Source organism: Myotis brandtii, unplaced genomic scaffold (genome assembly GCF_000412655.1).
Source record: "Myotis brandtii unplaced genomic scaffold, ASM41265v1 scaffold344, whole genome shotgun sequence".
Lineage (NCBI taxonomy): Eukaryota > Metazoa > Chordata > Mammalia > Chiroptera > Vespertilionidae > Myotis > Myotis brandtii.
The window spans coordinates 3,254,182-3,278,632 of record NW_005363247.1 but is presented as its reverse complement, the minus strand read 5'-3'; the positions used below and the strand labels follow the sequence as shown (position 1 = coordinate 3,278,632).

The following is a 24,451-nucleotide window of genomic DNA, read 5'->3' as shown; positions in this document are numbered from 1 at the left end:
GGCATTGAGAGATGGACATTCATCCTCCCCTGAAGCTGAGACAAAAAGACAATTTGAAAAACCTCGTAAGCACATAGCCTAAGACAGATAACATAAGCTCACGGTATCGATAAATACAGTACAGTACTGTAAATGTATTTTCTCTACCTTATGACTTTTTTTCTCTAGCTTACTTTATTTTAAGAATATAGTATATAATACATACACACAAAATATATGTTAATCGACCATATAATCAGTGAGGCTTTTGCTCTACCGTAGGCTATTAATACTAAGTTTTGGGGAAGTCAAAACTTATACATGGATTTTTCACTCACGGGGTGGGAGGAGAGGGGTCAGCATCCTTAACGCCCACATTGTTCAAGGGTCAACTGTAATTTCAAATATGATTTCAAGTCAAAAGTGATAAAAGTAGATGATATTTAGGTGATGATTCTCAAATATATGAGCAAATCTATATTTGCTAGAGTAAGCTGCGTAAAATATGTATTTATTAACAATTCTTTCAGGAAACATCTCTTTCGTTTTTAAATCTCTTTGCTTTGATGTTCAGTATTTAGAACCAGCGAGGGAGTTTTGTGGGTCACAGCAGCACTTGGATTTATCTCTCTATTGAAACATATAAAATAACATCTAGATTTATTTCAGCATTATACCCTTTGGTATTATTTCATCATCTATGAAATTTCTATTCATATTACAGTGAAGTGTGATGTCTCCATCTGGTTTTGGAACTGTGGGGACCCAGAAGAATCTATTAAGCAAGAAATATCATCCTTATGAGAGATGTTATTGAGAATAAGAGATTATTAAGACTCCCAACCATATAGTCAGTGCAGCAAATGAGAATAATTCTATAGTTATTCTAAGTTAAGTTATAAATAAACAGTTTGACAGACATTAACGCATTTAAAAAGTTCCTACTCCTGTCATAAATGAAGCCTAAATGTGGAAGGTGAAAAATTATTTTTTAAAACAGAGCATATTTAGAGCTCCTGGGTTGTAGAATACAAATCAACCAAAGGGGTAGTTTTGTGTTTTTGGTTGTTGTTTTTTTAAAATAAAATGTAAATTGCTTTCTATGTATTATCTCACACAATCCTGACATTCTAATGCAAAACCTGCCTCTAAATTACAAGACTCTGAACTACATATATCTTTTCCTATTATCTCACTTCTCTCCCACACTGTATTTACATTGCTCATGAGCTGGAAGTGTGCCTTGTACTTTCCTATATCCTCAGTACAAAGTTGGCCCTCCACAAATATCCACTGAATGAATTAATGAGGAACTTTTTTTCTCCCAGTGCTAATGAATTACAGTATATTAGCATCTTGTAATATATAAAATGACTACGGGAAAACAGACTCATCCTCATAAGTATTTTAAATTATTGACACAAAATATTGCAACTGACCTGAGATGCATATAAATCCAGAGGAGAAAAAGGCTTCATTGTATGAAGACAAGCTGTCGGTCTGGGCGTAGACAGCGTACACAGACATGTATGAACAGGCACATTCTACGTAGTCTGAAGTATCCTCAACCACTTTGCAAAATTGACTGTCAGACAACCAGCTAGGGCAAAAAGACAACTGTCACTATTCCTCCTTATTAATACTTGAGGTCTTCAGGCGGCTTTTAAAGAAAAAGTTACTGAACTTAAGTCTTCTTGACTCCAGACTTAAGCAGACCACGGTTTCAAGAAGAATCCGGGAGGGAACATCATGTCTATGACATGACACAACATATCCCACAAGGTACCTTAAGAAGCAGCCCAAATACTATCCAAACCTTCAAAAGCATTCAGATACCGAAAAAGCTGGTCCTCTCAACAGAGCAGTAGCACCCAAGGTTTTCAACAGAAGGCACTCTTCTATATCTTTCAAAAATCCCAAAAGATTGGCACAGCCATTATAATTTGTAGTGTTCACCCTTCCTTATTTTTCATAATTCCTAGTAATTTGAACCACGCAAATTACTTATATGCTTTTCTAAAATTCCTTAATCTTTTTTGGAATTTGCAGCCAGTTATAATACATAAATGTTTTCCAGGATTCTTTTAAGTATAGAGGGTGTCTATAAGGTCTGGCTGATTTAGCACAAGACAACTATGCTATGTTATGAGCATTCCTCAGTGACTACTGGTTGACACTCTTGATTACTTTTTTAAGGACACACAATTTTTAAACCCAACTGCAGATTCAACCTTGAAACATCCATTAGTCATTATATATTGAGGATCACAAAGTACCTATGTATTAGGTTTAAGATCTGTCATCAGACATTAGGAATGTCACTGATAATTTTTTTTTCCAAGGAAAGAAAGAGACTAACCAGAATTCTGGTGTTTAGAGGACAGTTGGCTAATTACCCAACTAAGCTATTAAACCTATTAAGAACTTTAGTTTATGTGGCTGAAAGTCAGTAACAAACAACTTTTTACCTGTTGGTATTATTTTATCACTCTATGAAATTTCTATTAATATTTAAGTAAAATATGATGTCTCCATCTGGTTTGGGAACTATGTGGACCTAGAAGTATCTATTAAGAGTTGTCATCCTTATGAAAAATGTTATTAAGAATAAGAAACTATTGGGAGCTGGGGATTCTAGGAACCCGTATTTTTTAGCCACTCCTCCAGCAAATCTGATGCATCTTCTCAGTGGACCCATTGTGTTTGCAAACAATGAGGAGATACAAAGATGAATCAGATCTGAAATCCTCCTGGAAATGTTTAGAGGATATGAAATTATGCATTCAATGTTAAAAAGTAATATAGGCCACAATACATGTAGAGTATGTATGACTATATCATGCATCTAAATGATACCTTGTCAAGACTGCTAACCAAGGAAATGGAGCAAAGATTTTCAATGGAAATTTTGAGAAAGAAAGGAAAGATTAAGGGCTTTACTCTAGCTATATGCCCTCTGTCCTCTCTAAATACACACACACACACACACACACACACACACATATATACCCCACCACCCTCGCTTTACCTACCAGATTTGAATTGATCTCCAGGGTCCAAACCTAGTGACTGATTAGTACCCTAGACTATGGGGCATTGACTGGGCTCCGAGTGACAGAACTGCTCAGAAACTTGAGGCCTTGGGCCCAGGAGATTCAGAGAAAGCATCATTTTCCTCTTCCCACTCCTGTGCATGGCTTTAATCCCAAAATGTACTCCAGCCCTATGTGAACTAGAATTACAAATCCCTGCTAATTCCTCTAAGCATAGAGTATCAGCTCCAGAACCACAAGCCCAGATGGAAGGGGTAAAAAGAATTTCCTTTCCTGCCCAATAAATTAACCAGGAACCACAGGAAAGTTATCCGAATTGAGCAAAATTCATGCTAAATCCCATGAAAACACTAGTCATCAAGAAGTTAATATTGTATTGAACACATATTTAAATTGTTTGGCTACATTTGCCACCTGCACAATGCTAGACCCTTTCCTATGCTTCTTTGTCTTATTTCATGTGGAGGTGATTCTTGTCCAGAGTCCACTGATGCTCAGTGAGAAAAAAAATGGGCTCAATGGTACTGGACTGTAGAAGGACCAAATTCTGATTTTAAACAATTACGAATAAGTACCTTGCAGCAGCCTGATTCCAAAGGAGACATAGTGAGGTTTTGGGAACAATTCTAGGCTCGGCAGCATAAATCCTGTAGAGAACCTCACTGTTGTCAGTCAGGGGCTGAGAACTCTGACCTTTCACACTCAAAGATAATACCTGTAGCATAAAAAAAAAGCAAACAGAAAATGATTTAATGATGTTTTCAAGTTAATGTCATGACTGAATCTCCCATTCTGAACTTTGCTTCATTTTTCAGTCCCTTTACTCACTACTCACTGCCACTATTTATATAGGAAGCTGCCTTAGGAATGCAGGACACCTCCCTGGTTTTCCATCGCAAACACTCTGCCTCCACTTCAGTTACTGAGCCGTCTTCAGTTGACAACACTATGACTATAACTGCTGAACTTCATCACGAGGGGGATATATAAGATAATATTAGTAAAAGCTGTATTTTTTCACTGTCCCTCTATTATATATAGTTTGCTCAATAAAACATGAAGAGAATATTTCCAGCTGTTTTTAAGGCAAAACTCTTGACAAATAGTTCATAAAGATGGGCCATGTTTCATAATTAGCTCACCATGTGTAGCATTTCCCACAAATCTGATCCAGCTAATGCATTCTGGGGAGTGTGGCTGCTACGCAAAAGTCAGAGCCCAACCATAATTCTTTATAATGATAGATTACCTTATTTTTCAGGGCAGGAAGGCTGTTTCCACTTATAAACCACTGCTGGCTGCTGTACTCTGTAAACTGGACAGATTCGCACGTATTTTTCCCAGACATGATTTCTGCATCCGGGACATCCAATAACCTTTCTGGAATTCGAATATAATCGCCTTCCTTCCCTTCAAACTTGTGCCCATTGATTTGCTGGGGATACCAGTGAAGAGCCAGTATTGACAGATATGGGCAGCTGTCGAGGATGGTTTTGCTTCTACAACAGAAAAGCAAAGGGTGTGCTGACGTGGCATGCATTTTATATATTTTTTGTATTTGTTCTATATATTCCCTTTTATTTGTTAAAATGCATTACACCAGGGCTCTGTTCTTGGTGTATAACTAGGACACTACCAACCCAGAGCAGTAGAGAGAAGGTGCTTTCAGTTCTTTTACGGGTTTTTTTCATAGAAATTTCTGCATCCCTTTGCCTGATTCCCCTTATAACCTAACGCATGGATTTGTGAAGCTGTTTCATGGATATCAGATACCATCTGAGGCTGTAAAATGGACTTTTCAGTGTCGGTTAAATCAGCACTGGTGGAACAGGTTTAAGGAAAGGCACATCACTAAGGAAACGCTCTGTTTTACTTAAGAGTATCTTAAACTTTATATATCTATAGCTATGTTTTCATCAAGTGTTCCCTCACCCCTTTCTAACTGCTAATTTGACCAGGTAACTGGTAGGAAAAATAGCCCTGAACAGTGAGCTTTATCCATTTAACAATACTGCTTTGAACATCCCCTAGGCATAAGATACTGTGCTCAGTGAAATTGCTTCCAAAACTCAGTGTGTGTTAAAAGCAGTTGAAAGCTTGTTTAAAAATATAGATTTCTAGATAACATCCCAGACTTACTAAATCATGACCCTTACCTACTAAATCAGGACCCTGACCTGGGGAGGGAGCTAGGGATTTTAGGAATCTGTATTTTTTAACCAGTTCTCCAGCGAATCTGATACATCTTTTCAGTGGGCATATTATGTTTGCAAACAATGAGGAGATACAAGATGAATCACATCTAAAACCTGCCTGGAAATGTCCAGAGGATATTAGAATAAAAATGAGGCATTAAATGTTAAAACGTAATACAGGCCACAATACATGTAGAGTATGTATAATTATATCGTGATTCTAAATGATACCTCGTCAAGACTGCTAACCAAGGAAATGGAGCAAAGATTTTCAATGGAACATTTGAGAAAGAAAGGAAAACGTAATGGCTAACCTTTATCTCTAGCTATAGGCCCTCTCTCTAAAAAAATTGCCACCCAACTTTACCTATAGTTAATCCAGTCTTTCATCCAGGGCTCTAGACCCTAATGTCCAAGACTCCTATTGAAGCACCTCAAGGTGTACAGGCCACACACACCTCCCAAACAGTCTAACACCCTAAGTCTGATTATTTCACACACACACACACACACACACACACACACACACCACACCTAACTTATTCCATGTTTAACCTTTAAAGGTTGGTGGTCTTCCCAAACACACCATGCTATTCTTGCCTGACTGCCACCGTACATGCTGTTTCCTCTTCTTGGATAACTTAGAAAGAAAGGTAAGCCTATGGAGAGGAAGGGAAGGTATTGATTCATTTACTCATTCTAGTCACTCACTGTACTACAGCCACTGAGATTCTACCACATACCACTGTTCTAGGCCCAGGGAATACATTAGGCAACAACAAAGAAAGGACCATTCTTTCTGTGCATCTCAGATGCTCCGAGTTCTCACCGGGCCTTTGAAGGCACAGATGTGGAAACTAACAATCACAGCAGGGTAGATGGTTCACATCTAAGACAACCTCAATATCCTGGTAATTTGGAAACATACGGAAAAACAAATTTAAAGATTTGGGACTATGGGGATTATAAAACAATGAACTATGACTTAACTGAACAACATAGTTGAACACAGTATAAGAGGGAAAAACAGTAAAAGGATATTTCTTAACTATGCGTACACACACACACACACACACACACACTGTGGCCTCAGTGCAAACTTACTTGAAGTAGAGAAATCATCCATTCCAGAGGTTTCTGGAGACATTAGAGACATTTACAAATGGCACTGAGGAGCTGAACTACTAATCGCTGGTCTCAGCTGGACATTTAGGAACAGGGGAGGACTGCAGAAGGGGCCTCCTGAAAGGGCACCCAGAGCTTTTCAGGTGCTTTGATGATGCTCCTCGTTAAGAAAAGCAGCCCTAGCCAGTTTGGCTCAGTGGATAGAGCATTGGCCTATGCACTGAGGAGTCCTGGGTTCGATTCTGGTCAAGGGTACATGCCCAGGTTAGGGTTTGATCCCCAGTGGGGGACATGCAGGAAGCAGCCGATGAATGATTCTCTCTCATCATTGATGTTTCTATCTCTCTCTCCCTCTCCCTTCCTCTCTGAAATCAATAAAAATCTACTAAAAAAAAGAAAAGAAAGAAAAGAAAAACAAGTCCCCAGGACTTGACCATCAGGGTTAAAAGAATACAGTGTAAGGGGATGCTGGTTCTGTACCCAAACCTCAAGTCACATCCAGGCACTGACCTAGGATGAAAGTCCGGGGCACTTTGGAGTCATGGGGCTCAGAATGGAAGATCTGTTTCAAAGCAAGTGGTTTACAATCACTTCTGACCACATGACACGGAGGCCAGCAAGGGTAGTGGAGTCAAGTAGGCCTGGGATTGGCCTGCAGGCCTGGAACTGAGCCCAGGCCTCACCCTGGACTAATCATGTGACCACCAGCAAGCTGTATAAGGCCCCTAGCCTCAGTTTCTACATCCGTAAATAGGAATAATAAAAGCCCTAACCTATCCTTGAACAGCTATTTTAACTGATCTTTTGCAGGAATAAAATATGTACAACTTTTACTAAGGACTAGTTCAATCCATATAACACTTAATATATTATACTGTTAATATCTAGATAAAAAGGCAATTTCATATTGTTCAATCTAATACAGTGTCATAACTAGAGCAGAGGAATAGTTAATATCAGTTATTATAATTATTTTATTATTTGTCTATCTTGTAACACTTTTATATCTGAGTTGACTATCTCATTGAACTTTACGTGTCTTGTGATCTAAGAAGATAAAAGTCTTACAATACAAACAATATTTAAAATAACATGTCAGCTCATAAAGGGCCCCATAAATAAAGAGATGATTTAAATTATTATACTAATTTTTTAAAATTAGTCTTCAAAATATCGACATAACTTAATGAATACTGATCATAGCATTCATCAATTGTGCCGAACCAGCATGGCCAAGGGTGAACCTGAGTGGGGGTGGCTGAAAGGCTTAGAAAAGACAGACAAGAGAATGAAAGCTGGGTCTCAGTGGGACGCTGTTTCTGGATGGAGAGACAGCGACCACGCCCACAGCCATGCCTTTATTTTATAGCAGAAGCTACAAGGCATAGTAAGGGCGTGACCAAGATGTTTACAACATTCTCGTGGGGTTCAATCCTACTCAACTCCATGCACCTGAACTCTATCAAGCCCACATCACTCAGGTACGTGGGGCCACGTGTTCAGACCATAGTTCCAAGCTTACAACTACAGCTGTTAGCTATAATTGTGCTGGGAGGGCTCTGCTCTCCAAGCTGGGACTTGCACGTGGCAATGAGAGGACTGTGCCCTTTCATCAGTCCAAGGCTTGAACCTGTCAAAAACACTGTAGCCGCTCCCCACAATCAATAAATAAAAAATAAAGTTTATAGAGGCCCTGGCAGGTAGCTCAGTGTGTTAGAGCATCGTCCCGATACGCTAAGGTTGTGTGTTCCATCCCCAGTCAGGGCGCATACAGGAATCGACCACCCTGTATGTGGAACAACAAACTGATGTTCTCTCTCTTCCTTCCTCTCTCTCTAAAATCAATCAATACAATCTTAAACTTTAAAGAGATAATATAAACATTTTAAATCAGACATGTCCCATTAAATAATAATCATTGCTTTTTAAATAACGAATATTACTCAGTGAGAACTGGGAGGGAAATCTCCATTTTCACTCTTTTTTATTTATTATCAACCATGTTTATGTTAAATCAAATAGAAATAAACATTTTTAGAGCTTTGTATTACACTTACCCAGTTTAAAACACCATGACTTCTGAAGACTATTAACATACAGTTACAAAATTAATTACATAAATACTAATAAACATGAGCCACTTTTTATTTTTTCCTTTCCTCTTGCTTGCTTTCTGCCATGAAACGAAGAGTCTGACGTTCAACAACATTCTGAGAGATGCCTCCAAACAGATGAAACTGAACCACAACTCCAGGGAACCACCTGTTACCAGCACATCAAAGCGTGTCTAAAGGTGGGAATCACCTTCCTTTTTTTCAGAGTGTATCTTCTATTCATTATAGGAATAAGAGTAAAGAAAAGACCCTTTATAAAAGACCCTTCAAAACAAGAGGAATATATTGTTGCCAGGATAAATTTATAATTTATTTTTCTTGATGTAACTGCTGTGTTTTTTTTAAATAATTAACTTCATTTGTGCACTAGTACAACATTAACTGTATAGTCATTAGTTACATCATATAAATGTTATTTGCATTGTGTATTACTTTGTAAACTGTGAAGGAATACATACATAGAAGGTACAGCTAGTATATTAAATGATACTTACTTTTCACCCGGAGAGCCACAGGTAACATCGGTCAGCAGAGAAAAGGCAAAATCCTCAGTCACTTCAGAAAAGTGGCTGAATCCCCTAGTGTCCTTGCGCTTCGGGTTAATAAGAGCACAAAGAATATCATAGAAGAGATTTCGGTTTTCAATACTGAATGCTTGCTTTTTTCCTTCAACAGTTATCTGGGGAAAAACAAATATAAAAATATATCTTAATAAACTCTTTAAATGATAATGTATCATATACTATAATGTGTTCTTTATTAACCGTTATTAGCATTAACAGAATAAGGATGAACCTATGAAGAATTTAAGAGAAATCAGGATCAAAATTATATTTCAAAAATATCCATTTGTACTTTAAAAAGCATAAACAATCATTTATAAAGAAAACACACAATCACCATAATATGTTCTATTTAATAACTAAACTACGCCTAAAATGGTTGCATGGGTCACTTACTTTTAACTACAATAATTAACATCATGAGTCAAAATTAATCTCTTTTATATCTACCCCAAGGATTATTATTTTGACCAACTAAGGAAATAAATACAAGAATGTCCATATAGAAGCAAGATTATTCTTTTTAAAAATATATTTTTTTTTATTGATTTCAGAGAGGAAAGGAGAGATAGAAACATCAATGATAAGAGAGGATCATGGATTGGCTGCCTCCTGCATGCCCCACACTGGGGATCTAGCTCACAACCCGAACATATGCCCTGACTGGGAATCGAACTGCGATCTCCTGGTCCATAGGTCAATGCTCAACCACTGAGCCACGCTGGCTGGGCAAGATTATTCTTGATTATAAGTGTTAATGAACAGAAATCACCACATGTCACTAAACTCCTGAAACATCATATGAGAAAATCCTATTCCAACCAAGAGTAGTTAAGAATTCCTGGCATTCTTGCCTTTACCCGTGAATATGAGCCTTCCTACCTTAAAGAACTGGGTTATTTGCTGTTTGAGGGAAAAGGAGACTAAGAGAAGAAATAGGCTTCATGATTTGGCTTTTTTTCTTGCCAGAATGATGGAGGTCACATCTTTATTGTCTGCCCAAGTTTGATGTGAAGCCATTGACTTGTTATTCTACTCACTCTTATATATCTGAGAAGCCCCTATTAATTCTCCAAAATCCAAATTAGTCATCATTTCTCTATAATTCTCTATAATTCTACACTGGGCCCCACCTGCCTGATCATTTACATAATCACTCCCTTTGTACTTTGCACGTAGTTTTATTAACGAACTTATGATGACAATGTTGAAATGATTTGTCTGTTACTCTTACTAGTTAAGCTCATTGAAGAAGTGGCTCATGTTTCCCACATTTTTTAAATAGTTTTATAATCTATATGGTACCAAGCTGTTGGCTGGACTCAAAATCCAAGTTTAAGAGTAGCCATCTCAAAGATAGTAAGGCAGAATGGAGAACAATCCATAAGGAAAAGATGATAAAAACAACAGAATAAAAATTTAACAAAGTAAAAACTACAATGGAGACAGGGGACAGCTCATTGGATACTGAAACAAATGGAATATGTTAAATGGAAAATAAACTCAATATATGCTCCCAGGACTCAGAGAAAATATAACAAACAGGACCAATCCACAAGATACACCAAGCACATAAAAGGAGCAAGTAGAGGTAAAACCTACACAGTTCCTTGATAAGCTAAGGAAATACTTCCTTCTAAAAATGCAGAGCTTGCTTACACCAGTGAAAATAAGAAAAAGAAACAACACCAGATGTATCTGGTGATTTTTAAATATTACTTCAAGAGTTTAAAAAAAAAATCTTACCAGAAAAACAGGAAAAAAACTACTAACAGAGAAACAAAAAATCAATTTGACATCAGATTTTTTTTTGCAAATGAAATGCCAGAAACCACCAGAGCAACATGTGGAGTTTTGAGAATTAAAGGCTGTGATCCAAAATTCTAGAGCCACCCAACCATTCATGCACATTCAAGGGCAAAAGAACGTTTTAGGAAAACACACAGAAACCAGAAGGCCATTTACATAACCCTTGGTTTATAGAGGTGCTATTCTCAGCTGGTTATACTAACTTCTCTAATTCTCACAACCATCTTGTGAGGGAGGGGCTACTGTTATTTTGTTTTGTTTCCAGATAAGGAGACAGAGGCAGAAAGAGAATGCCTCACTTTCTGAGTGCACCGAGATGGTGAGCGTCCAGGAGGCACTGTGACAGCCCCCCTACCCTGACTGGAAACATCCCCCCAACCTGCGTGTCCTAGAATAACAACACAGATTGGCTCAGTTTGCAGCCAGGTCACGCAAAATTACTGCAAGCACGAAATATACAACCGGGAGTAAAATATAGACAAAGTCTAAATCACTGTTAGTGTGATTATAAAATAAATCAAATGCGAAAAAGAATTCTAATAATATAAGGTATATATTATTAAAATATATGATAAGAAATATTTTGTTCTAAAGGGCCATTTTATATAAACAATAAAAAGAACTCCTCCACCCCCCAGTTATTAAAACTGGCTTACAAAAAAGTACAGAGCCTGAATCAACCATGGAAAAAATTTTTTTAAACTGTCAGGAAGAAAACAAAAAAGGAGATCTTTGGAAGGGGTGGAGAGTCCTTCAAACTTTCACAGAACATATTATTCCTGTGCTTTCAAGTGTTCCAGAACACAAAATTAAAGGCAACGCCTCTTGACTCATGTTTTACCAAGCTTTCATAACCTGGAAACCAAAACCCTAAGAAATTAAATTTTGCACATCAAATCCAGCAGTCTTAAAAGACCGAAATTATTATTAAAAAAAAACAACAGCATTTTAAATAATTTTCATTTCATTATATCTAGGAAAATCAAAGGATAGAATATTGTCATAGCAAAAATTTGCCCAAACCCACAGCTGAATTTTATCCAAAATACAGTCATTTAAAGTTCATGCACATAGTTGTGTCCTCTGAACATAAATAAGTAGTCACTTCTGGTGAGTGTAATAACAATATGTAAGATTTATTGAGCTCTTCCTATAAAAATATATAGTATAGAGCAAATTCTGTTTCAAAGAAGCTAAAATCTGGGGGGAAATAAAACTTACAAATATGAAACAATTTCACTTAAAATATACAACTTTGTAGAATGAACTTCTATCCAGTACATGGATGTTCTACTCCTGAATTTGAGGTTATCTTAGAGTTTATATTAACTGCATTTAAAATACATGAATGGCTGCCAGATAAAGTTTAAGTGACTCTATTTGATTTCAGGTAAGTAACCAATAATTGTTTCATATAAATACTAAAAATGTTTTCATCCATTGTTTATGTGAAATTCAAAGTTAACTATATTTTACTTGCTAAAATTACAACCTACTATGTGTGATCATATACATTTTCGGTGCCTGTTTTATTTTCTTATTTTCATTATTATAAATATATCTAAAACATGAACATTCTTATGCATTTTATGGATATCCCAGGCCCCTCTAAATGATGCTTATTTTTTCTGCTTTTTGTTATTATACACTATGCTGAAATAAACATGATTGTTATACATATGTTTGCATAAATATTCCCAACACCCATTAGTTGTCTTTATTTTTCTAACTTTATTACTCTCCAGTTTTGAGATCTAATTGACATATAACGTTAACTTTCTTTTGATCTTGCTTATGAAATATGCAAAAATAAAATCTGCTTAAATTTTATGTGGTGAAGTTTATCAATTATTTCCTGTATGACTTCTGGGTCTCCACTTCAAACTTATGTATTAAAAATGACTCATACTTCCGGTCAAGATGGTGGTGTAGGAAGTACTCGCTTCCTCCCACAACAAAATCAAAATTACAACTAAACTACATCACAACCACCATTCAGAACCTCCTAAAATCTAGCTGAGTGGAAGTCCTACAACCAGGGTTTTAAAGAAGCGACATCGAGACTGGGGCAGAGAACAGGCTGGTCCCAAACCCACATGTGACGGGTAAAAATCAGGAGGGATATTTCGGCAGGAAAGGTCCCGCGCTGAGGAGCAAGGGGTCCCAGACCCACAGTAGACTCCCCAGCCCAGGGTTCCAGTGCCAGGAAGAGAAGTCTCTGCATGAAATAGTCACTTTTCTTCACTTTACACTATTTGGCAAGGCCTCCTCTTCCTGCCTGTGTGCTTTGTAATTTTTTTTCCTACCCTTCAGGCATTGGATTTAAGGGACATATAAAAAGTAAAATAGGCATGACCATCTAAAACCCCGTTGTAAACATTTTAAGGATTTAAAGTTCACACATAAGAAATATAGTACTTAAGAATTCATATGCATGTACTCAAAATCTTTTTTACTTGTATATCAATATATTGATAAATATTTTTATAAGAAAAGCCTCAAATAAACCCTGATAAGAGTCTTTTCCTTTAACAATGATGCTTTTTAAATATGCTTCATTTATTCTTAGGGTCTAACATCTCCATTTAATTCCATCATTTGCATAAGTATAAACAAATAAATAGGCTTAAAATTAAACCTGGTTGGTCTAAGTCCATACCCATTTGAATGCCTGAAGTTATCTGGTCATTCCTGAGTTATTCTGTTCTGTGAAAGTTTTCAGTGCCTGGGAGGAGCAAAGAACAAGCTGAGGGCAAAAGCTCCTGTTCTGTAGCTTAATCTAGTTCAAGTTCTCTTTTTATAGACTCAAAAACAGACGCAATTTCAAAAGATATTCGTCCACTTTCTGGAGAATCAGATAGAGCCTGTAGCTTCTGACATCTGCTGCACCTTTTCTTCTTTTTTCTTTTTTTTTTATATATTTTATTGATTTTTTACAGAGAGGAAGGGAGAGGAATAGAGAGTTAGAAACATTGATGAGAGAGAAACATCGATCAGCTGCCTCCTGCACACCCCACACTGGGGATATGCCCGCAACCAAGGTACATGCCCTTGACTGGAATCGAACCCGGGACCCTTCGGTCCGCAGGCCGACGCTCTATCCACTGAGCCAAACCGGTCAGGGCATGCTGCACCTTTTCTGACACTGGCTGTCCTCGCTGCGGCAGCAGCTAAGTCATCACTCTCTGAGTTTAAGACTGAGGTTTCCAAACAGGCGTAAGTCACATGCAAGCAAAAGTACATTATCAGATATGATAAACTCCACTTCTATGCTCAGAAATTTAACTCTATTATAATTTCATGATCACGGACATTATAAATGTGTACGTGTGTTTGTTTTTATTTTTTAAATTCATGAAACCTTCCTGAACCAGCTGCTGACACTTGCCAAGGCTTACCTTGTGTATTAAGTGCATCACGGCACTGAGCTGCTCGTCAGTGTTCTCTGTGGCCACCTTCACGCTGATGCTGTGGAGCACTCTGCTGAGGATGTCCCCGTCCAGGGGCTGCTGCAGCTGGTCCGCAAGCCCCCACACGGCCTGCGAATCTGCGTCGGAGACCAGCGTGATGTTGGCAGTCCCATACACGGTATCGACCCGGGCACCGCCTTTTGGGTCAAAAAGTACAACCTGGAAGCGCTTAGGAAATGGATTTAAAGACCCTGTGTCTGGGGTTAGGACGACATCCAATACGGTGTTTCTCTGGCCAGGTTCGAAGACCAAGGTGCCTTCAGTTCTCACAAAATCCTTCCCAGAAAGAGCTGGAGAGATGAGCGTCCGGCCCATTGTCTCAGCACTCCTCAACTCCTGGAAATTAAACAACACGCCTCAGTGAAGCTGCGGCACCTCTCATCTTGTCCCACACAAACGCTGACTCTTTCAGCAAATGCTATTTTTCTTAGACTGATAGGCCGTGACAACGTTACAACGAAATCAGTGGGTTTTACACTTTTTCTAATCTCCTCAGGTAAAGGGGAAAATGTACATCATACAGTGATGAGGTCAGGAAAGACAGATGCCTTAGAGTAGACCAAGAAAGAGAATTACAATTGTCCCGACTACCTCACAGAATTTCTCCAACTGTGAACACTGTGCTTAAATAACACAGGCTGCAAATGCAAATATGGAGGAAACGAGGGAATCCTTGCATTTGCATTTTTGCCTGGAAATGTGGAGGAGATGGGGTTTGGGGAGAAAAGAGAAAGCGGAGGGAAGAAAGGAGGAAGCAAGAGGAATGGGTCTCTTGTCATTTTCACTGAGATATGAAAACACCTTAAGGAATAAGGACCTTGGGTATATACACACCTGAATTTCTTTGAATTGTGGTTATTAAAAGTTTTTTGTAAATCGAAGCATGAGAACTTAGTCAAGGAAGAACCAAAGTACTGTGAATCTGCTTACTAATGAGCAAATACTCAACTCCCAATACCTGCCAGGCGGCTATACTGTGGGCGCAGGTATGAACAACAGAACCCCTGCACTCACGGAGCCTAGCAGAGGACATAGTACAGAAGTTACAGAATTAACAACATAACTTTATATGAAGATAAATTCTATGAAGGAAAGTAAGACTGGGCAGGGGCATGAGGGTGATGGTAAGGGTACTACTTTAGATAAGGTTGCTCAGGGAAGCTGTTGATGTGACATTTGAGCAGAGACCACAGTGGTGTAGGGGAACAGGACCCATAGGATCTGGGGGGAAACATTCTAGGCAGAGGGAACAGCAATTACAAAGGCCCTGAGGAAGAGCCAGAGGGCCAATGTGATTGGAACAAGGTCAAAAGTACAAGAAGCTGGCACCAGAGAGGTGGGCAGGGGCCAGATCATGTACATCCATTTTACAAAGTGTGGCAGGAAGACCCTGGAGGTTTCCAGGAGAGTGACAGATTTTATCTTTTTGTGACTGTTCTGGCTGTAGCAGGGGATATGCATGAGGCAGGGAGAAGAGATAACTGAAGTAGGGTTGTATAAGTAAAAAGAGTGATACGTGCACAGGTTGGAAATATACTTTGAATGTTGAGTCAGAAGGACTTCCTGGCTAATACAGTGTTGGGTGGAGAGGAAGAGGAGAATTGAGGATGTTTGCTTCGATGAACAGTGGAAAACGGGAAATACTGTGAAGGGAGAAATCAAAAGTTATTTATTATATATATTAAGTCTGAGATACCTTTTAAACATTCAAATGAGGATGCCAAGTAGAGCAATCAGATATTTGAGTCTAGATCAGGGTGGTGAAGAGATTGGTGATAACAATTCAGGAATTCTCATTTAATAGATGATATTTGAAGAAAACAGACCTATATGCTCCGTCTTGGTGCACCCCATTACTTCTTGGTCAGGAAGACTAACTGGGCAACAGGAAGAAGCTGCCAGAGAGATAAGGGCTAAGAGTAGGTAAGGGGGATGTTCCAGAAGTCCAAAGGAGAAGAGCATCTTCCACAAAGAGGAAATGACCACGTGGGCCAAAAAAATGAAAAAAATCAATGAAGATAAAAGGTTTTTAAGAACACCTGCAGCAAAATGGTAAAAAAAGAAAAAAAAAAACCTTGTTGAAAGAAACAACACGAGAATGGATAAACTAAAGTATCCATTGGAATACAATGTCACAGTGACAGTGAAAGAACTATACACACGGACATGTTGAGCAAAAGAAGCGCACCATAAAACAATACAGTTGGCAGAATCTCATTTGCATAATTTCCAAAAGAGGCAAACCGAAACAGCATATGGTAGGTGGTAAAAGCAAGGGAATAATTCAAAAGCAAGGGAATAACTCAACATGAAATTCGGGATACAGGTTACCTGCAAGTTGGGGAGAGGTTATCCTGCAAGGAAAAGGCAGGAGAAGGGTCCACAGTATCTAGTTCTATGATCCTGATCAAGCTCAATTTCTTAAGCTAGGTGGGGGTGATTTTTTTTTTTTTTACTACAAACTGCACGTATACATTCTGCCCACTGTTTTCCTGTAGGATTTATTTCAGAATTCAGACGTCGAAAGGAAATGGAATCATCAAAATGTTCTTGTGTTTATAAAATAAATATAAAAACAAGAAGCACTATGCAATTGAAAAGAAACAACGGAAAGCATAGAAATAGCCTTTGCCTAGAACAGGCAATGTGTGCATAAGGAGGAAAGGCTTACTCTTTCTTGTGTGCTTTGGGTCAGTACACACATATATAAACGAAAGCATTTGAATTGGTTTTCAAATTTGGATTAGCTATAAGCCTATTGAATTTAATGTTAACTAACTGGAATGAGTGATATTTTCATTATCTCAAAACTTTATATCCCTTACCTTTTTATCAGAAATATGTGGATATAAGAGAACGAGTGCTGAGACTATAGTATTTATGTCCTGGGATTGCTGACCCACAGAGTATGTGCACTACAGCTACTGTTTTAACTACATAATGAAAAACTATTTAAAGAGGTAAAATGAGGACTGATATCATTGTAACAGACTAGCAACTTGGTCCATAATTTTCTCATTCTTGCCTGCTACTGAAAATAGAATTATATGTCTTTGCCTTCTAGTAATATGCCTAGCATTCAGAGAGAGAAAATACAGAGGCAATGAAGCAATAGGGAAATAAAATACCAGAGAAGTAAAACTTTTATTTCTAATTTTAAAAATTGAACTTTTCATTTTGCAATAATTGTAGATTTACATGCAGTTTACAAGGAATAATAGAGTGACCTCCTGGGCCCTTTACCCAACAGCCCTCTGTGGTAACATTCTGCGTAATCGTACTAGCTCACAACCAGGATATTGACATTGATACAGTCACGATACAGAACATTTCCATCCCACAGGGTCCCTTCATGTTTCCAGTGTTATAAAAATGCGATGGGTTACATGCTAGTGGCAGCATGTGTTTTGCAAGAAATCATTTGTGAAGAATCTGGAAAGACTATAAAAAAATATGACAGAGATATTGGCACTCAGATTCTTATTTTGGCAACTTCAATTCCCTTCTCATCAGAGTACAGGTTTGATCCATAGCCCCAGTCAAAGCATGTGTAGGAGGCAACCAGTAGATGTGTCTCTCTCACATCGATGTTTTTCTCTCTCTCTCCCCCCTCTCCCTCCCTCCCACTCTCTAAAGACCAATGGAAAAATATCCTTGGAGGAGGGTTAACAAAAAAAATAATGCTGGAAAGGTGCATGGTGTTGTCTGACCCAATCCCAGGATCTGGTCACTTCATGTTACATAGTACTGCTCTTCTGAGTCCCTGGATACCTACCTGTTCCCTCTCTTTCACCTGATGTCACCTAATAGGACGGATTCGAAAAGTGGCAGTAACACCACGTGAGCTCATGGATTTAAAGAAATATACAGATCAGTTGGTCCTTGAAATTCCAGAGAAGATTTTCAACTAGTTCAAATATAAACAATAACGAAGACCCTTGCTTTTTGTTTCTGGTCTTATATAGTCACACTGTGAAGAAATTTTAACTCTCTAAAGATTTTATAAGACAGATTTATGCAAGACAGTTTGCATTACACAACCAACTTTTCCGAAAGAAAGAAAAATACAAAACACTATCATTTTAAAACATGAAGTTCAATATAATAAATATAATGTGAATTATGATACAATCATAAGAAAATAATGTATTGCTTATTCTCTATTTCACTACTCATGCAATAGTTAAAGAAGAAAACCTTAACTGTTAATATCTATCTCATGCTTACCTGGGTACCAAAGTTAACAGACACCATTAGTCCTGTCCCAGAATCTCTGGACACCTGCAAACTGATTAAAGTGGCCTTTTTATGAGCCACTGGTAGCCGAGAACCCACAGAAAAATACACAAGGCTCTGAGGCTCAGCACTCTGTAAGAATCTGATCTGTGCAAATCTAGCGCTACTGTTTATCGCTGCTCCAGCAGTGACTTCATACAGTTCCACAAAAAAATACGTTTCAACTTGTGGTATCTGATAATGAAAAAAAAGAGATTACCATTTTTTCTATTTTTAGATAATTCTGATGTTAATAATTGGTACTGTTCATACATAATTACAGAAATAAATGTATATTTAGAAATACAGTCTATATGATTACAGAATTAAAATCTTATGTTAGATTACTATGGAATTTATGAAACACCATTTTTCTCCCTGGGTAAGCTTCTTACTATAAAAATCAATGTCAGGAGACAATCTATGTGCACTTCAATAAGCAAAAGGATAAATAAAATATATTCATACAATGAAATGCTATTTAACAGTTAAAAGGAATGAAGTATTTCAATATTTTTCCATATGGATGGATCTGAAAACAGAATGAGTGAAAAATCAAGTTGCATGATGGTATGCATAGCATGATACAATAAATGTAAAGCTAAAATTACATAAAGCTTACCACATATCATTAATGAACACATATTTATTTAAATATTTAAAAATTAAAATGCCATGGCTAGTTGGCTCAGGTGGAGGGGTTGGGTTGGGGACAGGACAGGGCATGGAGCTGCAGAATATTACTCTGGATAGAGGAAAAAGAGAGCTTCAACTTTGTCAGGAAGGTTTTATTTTTAAAGGGTTAGACATAAATATTGATAATAAATCGTCAGTTTGGTAGTTTTATGTATTTTCCAAAATTTAGAATCAAATAAGTCTAAATTTAGGCAAGATAAAAATAAATTTTGATCCTGTTTAAAACCAATAACTTCCATAAGAAAGTTACATATAGTCTTAGTAATTTAAAGGATTAAGAATTCTAACAAGATACCAAGGGAGGCATCCTGGAGAAAGTGGTGTCCTTAAGGGAGAGTTAGTAAATGTGAGGTTGTGGGCATAAACCTATTTGAACAAATGCACAGAAGAGGATTTAAATGTTTTCAAGTGGAATAATATGACCAAAAATTTTTTCTAACCCTCACCCAAGGGTATGGTTTATTATTGGTTTTTAGAGAGGGAGGAAAGAAGGGAGGGAGAAAGAGAAAAAAAGAGGAAGAGAGAAACATCAATGTGAGAGAAACATTGATCTGTAAACACCCCAACTGGGGGGGTCGAATCCACAACCTAGGTATGTGCTCTGACCAGGAATCGAACATGCAACCTTTTTGGTGTACTGGGCAATGTTTCAACTAACTGAGCCTCCCGGCCAGGACTGATCAAATATTTTAAATATTGACATTTCAGTTCCTCCTTTTCAGTGTGATAGGATATATTAGTAGCTAATGAAATACCGTAAATTAGAAAAAAATCAGTGGGAAGTCAATATTTTAAAAACTTATTTCCTAACTCTATCATTATCAAGGTGGTCCACAGCAGAGCCTTTGCCAACCATTAATTCTCACACAGCTCTCTAGTCCATAGATTAAGACCTCTAAAACTCTTTCTGATGAAAAAAAAAAAATCAAGTTCTTGGGCAGTATTGGTTGAATGGCTTAGCTCAGGAAAAATCAGGCTGGCTGTGGAATATGTTATTGCTATAAAGCAAATAAATTCCAGAGATTTTTAAAGCAAAACGAAAAGAAAATTACCAGTTTAATAGGGTTTCAGTGACATGACATGACAATTTGAATAGCAAAAAGAAAATCACTTAGTAAATAATTAAAATTAGTTGAATTTGAGACTTTTAAAAAAGAAAGGTGTATATAAGTGGACCTACACAGTCCAAACCAGTGTTGTTCAAGTCAACTGTATTTTTGGTCTACAGTTGGGAATCCTCGAATGTGGAAGGCTGACTTAAGTTAGAAGTGAATCTCCAACTTCAAAGGCAGGTGGTACCCATAACCCCAACATATGTTTGGGGTCAACTGTAATTGTATTTGTGTGTGCTTTTTCTGCTGTTTTAAATGTTTGGCATATACAAGGGAGCGTCGACCCATGAACCAAGAGGTCACTGGTTTGATTCCTGGTCAGGGCTCTGCCCAGGTTGTGGGCTCAATCCCCAGTAGGGGGCATATGGGAGGCAGCCAAACTGATGTTTTTCTCTCACAGATGTTTCTGTCTCTCTATCCCTCTCAATTCCTCTCTAAATATATATATGTATGTATGTATGTATGTATGTATATGTATATATGTATATATGTGTATACATGTGTATATATACGTATATATATATATATACTTCTGAACATTCATAATATTATGACTGGTTTTGTATTAAACATTTGAGTTTAATAAATTAAGTAGTAGACAAACAATAAATACTACTGAGTGCTCCCTAGGCATTAAAGTATCACAGAACAGTCATTTGTTAAACAAAAGCCACACATGATTACTAAATGACTAAGGCTCTGTTAGGACATCAGTGACCAATACCACCTGAATAATGCAGATTCCTTTGGAAAGAGGGGGGAATGCCTGTCTCCTGAGTGCCATGTGCAACATGAACCAATAGAAATTTACCCAAAGGCTGAGAGGCCACACTTAAGCATGGCCTCTCTGCCCCTTAAGTAGATCAAAACGGAACTTTCTAACTATAGATGAAGGAAAAGAACTTTTATCCTATGATGAAATCCATAGACATGATATGATTAAATCTATAGATATAATAAAAGCAAAACACTAAATATTCAGAGTAACCAGAGTTACTAATTGGCTGAAAATGATACAAGGGACCATTCCCACATTGAGCAGGTGGGCCAGGAAGGATCTTAGAAATGACAAGAAACAGAAACAAAGAAAACTGATGAGCTTTTTTAAAAAATTGAGATATAATTGTCATATAACAAGTATTAGTTTTAAGTATACACTAATGAGCTTATTTATAAAAATTCTCTAATGAAATCAATTCTAAGTCTATCACCCAGCGAAGAGATTTTGATATTACAGCTAGACGAGACATAGTCTCCACATGACCAATGTGTGTTTCAATAAAGTGGTTTTAAAATACTAATTCTAAAGCAATACAATTCGAAACTGACATTGCTATGCCTCCTCATGTCTTACCTTCCCGGGTTTGAGCTCCATGGTGATGGAGCACTTTGTCTGCCCTGTTGCACAGGTTGTGGTCCCGGACACAGACAGAAGTTCATCCCTCAGGTTCACTCCGTCCTTCTGGAGCACAGGGGATGTCTTGTTAAATGTGACTCGCCAGGAGACCTTGACATCTTCAAAGGCCCTAGGAGCAAAGCAAAACCTTTGCAAACGCAGCAACAGAGTGCCTTATCCTGTGTCTGATGCAGAATGTGCTACCACAGTGCCTAAGTGTACCTCTTCATCCAAAGTACGTCCTGTATACAGTATTATTTGACCACACTCTACTCAATCTGGAATAAGTATTCATTGAACCACTGTGTATCAGGAATGTGAAAAAATAATAATATTTTTCTGCTTACTATGTCTATTACCAGAAATATGAAAATGAAAATAATTCTGGCTCCAAGTAAATGTTCCTCATTTGTCTTTAAATAATAATTCTTCTAAAGAAAAAACACAACTGCTAAAGAAAATGGTTGTTATAAAAATAAAGGGTAGGAGATGCCCTACATTTTCAGAGATTATTTAGGCCCCAAAGTATAAAGATAATACATATACATGTACATGTGCATACCTAGCGCATGTATATGATGAGCATTCAGAATGTGTGTACTATACAATATTAAGTCGCGAGCAAAATTTTTGGTGCTCCATGTGTCCCTAACAGTAAATGGTTGTGCATGCAGAGTGATCACACAATAGTAAATGCAATGCAGTGATAACTTACATAAGCTGCACCTTATGAAGTACACCACATTCAAGGTAGCCCTAAGTCATGCTCCTAAACCAAGTGTGTTAAATCACAGACTAAGAACTAGAGCATCTGAACACTGACACACCAAATTCCACACTACTTTCTATCAACATTTGAACCTGCCTTTACCACTTTATGAATTCAAATACAGACACACAGGCTGTTACATCTTCCATGTACATACACACACACACACACAACCTGTTTGGCTGCCTTGTGACAGTAAGATGCAGTCTGTTTCTATCAGCTCCTCCACCCAGCTCGAGCCCACTCTGGGACCCTTCACTGAATCCTATGATGCCATTTTGAAGATCACTCCCTGAAAAGAAAAATGCAGGGTTATATAGTATACTTAAGACTTCAAAAGATCTCCAATGCTCCAGTAATCTTTCCAGCTGAGATGTTATAAAAGATTTTTACTAAAAATAGGCTGGAATAAAAATGATGGCTAACACGTTGAGAACAGAAGACCAGAAGAAAGAAAACTTCAAATCCTACTCCCCACCCTGAGATACATGCTCATCTCTCTCGGATGAGACTCTACTTTATATCTCATATCCCTTGACGTTTTATGTGTTTACTAGAGGCCCAGTGCACAAAATTCACAATCCGGGACCCCTCGGGGGTTTAGGCCCAATCCCTCTCACAATCTGGGACCACTGGCTCCTAACCACTCGCCTGCCTGCCTGCCTGATTGCCCCTAACCACTCTGCCTGCCTGCCTGATTGTCCCTAACTGCTCGCCTGCCTGCCTGATTGCCCCTAACCACCTCTGCCTCAGGTCCCAGCACCACGGCTTTGTCCAGAATGACGACCTTCAGCTGTCCAGTCTAATTAGCATATTACACTTTTATTGTTATAGATTGTTTAGAATCAGTGTATCCTCACAGAATGCAAGTTCTACCAGAGCGGCAACGCTGTATTTACTGCTATATCCCCAGGACCAAGAACAGTGGCCAGCGTACTGTAAGTGTTCAATAAATATTTATTAAGTAAATGAACTCCATTTAACTGATTTACCTTCCTATAAAAGTGTTGACCACAGCCCTAGCCGGCTTGGCTCAGTGGATAGAGCGTCGGCCTGCGGACTGAAAGGTCCCAGGTTCGATTCCGGTCAAGGGCATGTACCTTGGTTGCGGGCACATCCCCAATAGGGGTTGTGCAGGAGGCAGCTGATCGATGTTTCTCTCTCATCGACGTTTCTAACTCTCTATCCCTCTCCCTTCCTCTCTGTAAGAAATCAATAAAATATATATTAAAAAAAAAAGTGTTGACCACAGACCATTTATATTACACATTCAGTTATTTGCCCCAGAGAAAAAGAGAACTAATAAGGAACTCATGAGTAACTCCGAGTAAAAGAAAGTCATCTGAGCAACACTCAGACGAGTTTCTTTGTTGTTGTTTTTTAACTCACAATCCTGTATTGTAACTCACAATTCTGGATTTCACTGCTACACTGAAATCCAGATTCAGGCATGGTCGCCAGTTAGTTTTCGTACACTGTTGCAATCCTTTAATTTCTACTGAAGTTAAATTATTGTAAATTGAGGTAACAGGCACCCTCATACTACAAAATTGTATTTAAACTGGAAAAAATGTAGGGTCTGCACTGCACTGAAATAGTGCACTGTTTTTTTCATAGTGTCATCTTAAACTCTCAGCACTGTGTAAAACTTATAAATGTCTGTATAAAACAGCAGAGTAGGCAAATACTTACTGTAATGTATTGATAAGATGAGCTAGCCTACCTAAAAAAATATAGTATGATTTCAGAGGAGAATTGCAAATTATCACCAAAATATTTTATAAGCTACGTGAGGAATTCTTTAAAAAGTCATCATATTTTAAGCTATTATAATAGGTACACTCAATAGTAAAAAAAAAAAAAAAAAAAAAAAAAAAAAAAAAAAAAAAAAAAAA

General features: G+C 37.8%; 1 protein-coding gene across 1 annotated transcript in view; it reads right to left on the bottom strand.

Annotated features, from left to right (window-relative positions):
- Positions 1–24,451, bottom strand: part of ADGRV1 (adhesion G protein-coupled receptor V1) — a 462,684-nt gene that overhangs the window by 257,103 nt on the left and 181,130 nt on the right. The window contains exons 75-82 of the mRNA XM_005871499.2: positions 22,731–22,848; positions 21,746–21,917; positions 18,536–18,778; positions 14,237–14,644; positions 8,961–9,145; positions 4,282–4,531; positions 3,608–3,747; positions 1,419–1,579 (exon numbers count right to left, since the gene is read on the bottom strand). Of these exons, the coding sequence (XP_005871561.2) occupies positions 1,419–1,579; positions 3,608–3,747; positions 4,282–4,531; positions 8,961–9,145; positions 14,237–14,644; positions 18,536–18,778; positions 21,746–21,917; positions 22,731–22,848 (1,677 nt within the window). The remainder of the gene's footprint in view (positions 1–1,418; positions 1,580–3,607; positions 3,748–4,281; positions 4,532–8,960; positions 9,146–14,236; positions 14,645–18,535; positions 18,779–21,745; positions 21,918–22,730; positions 22,849–24,451) is intronic.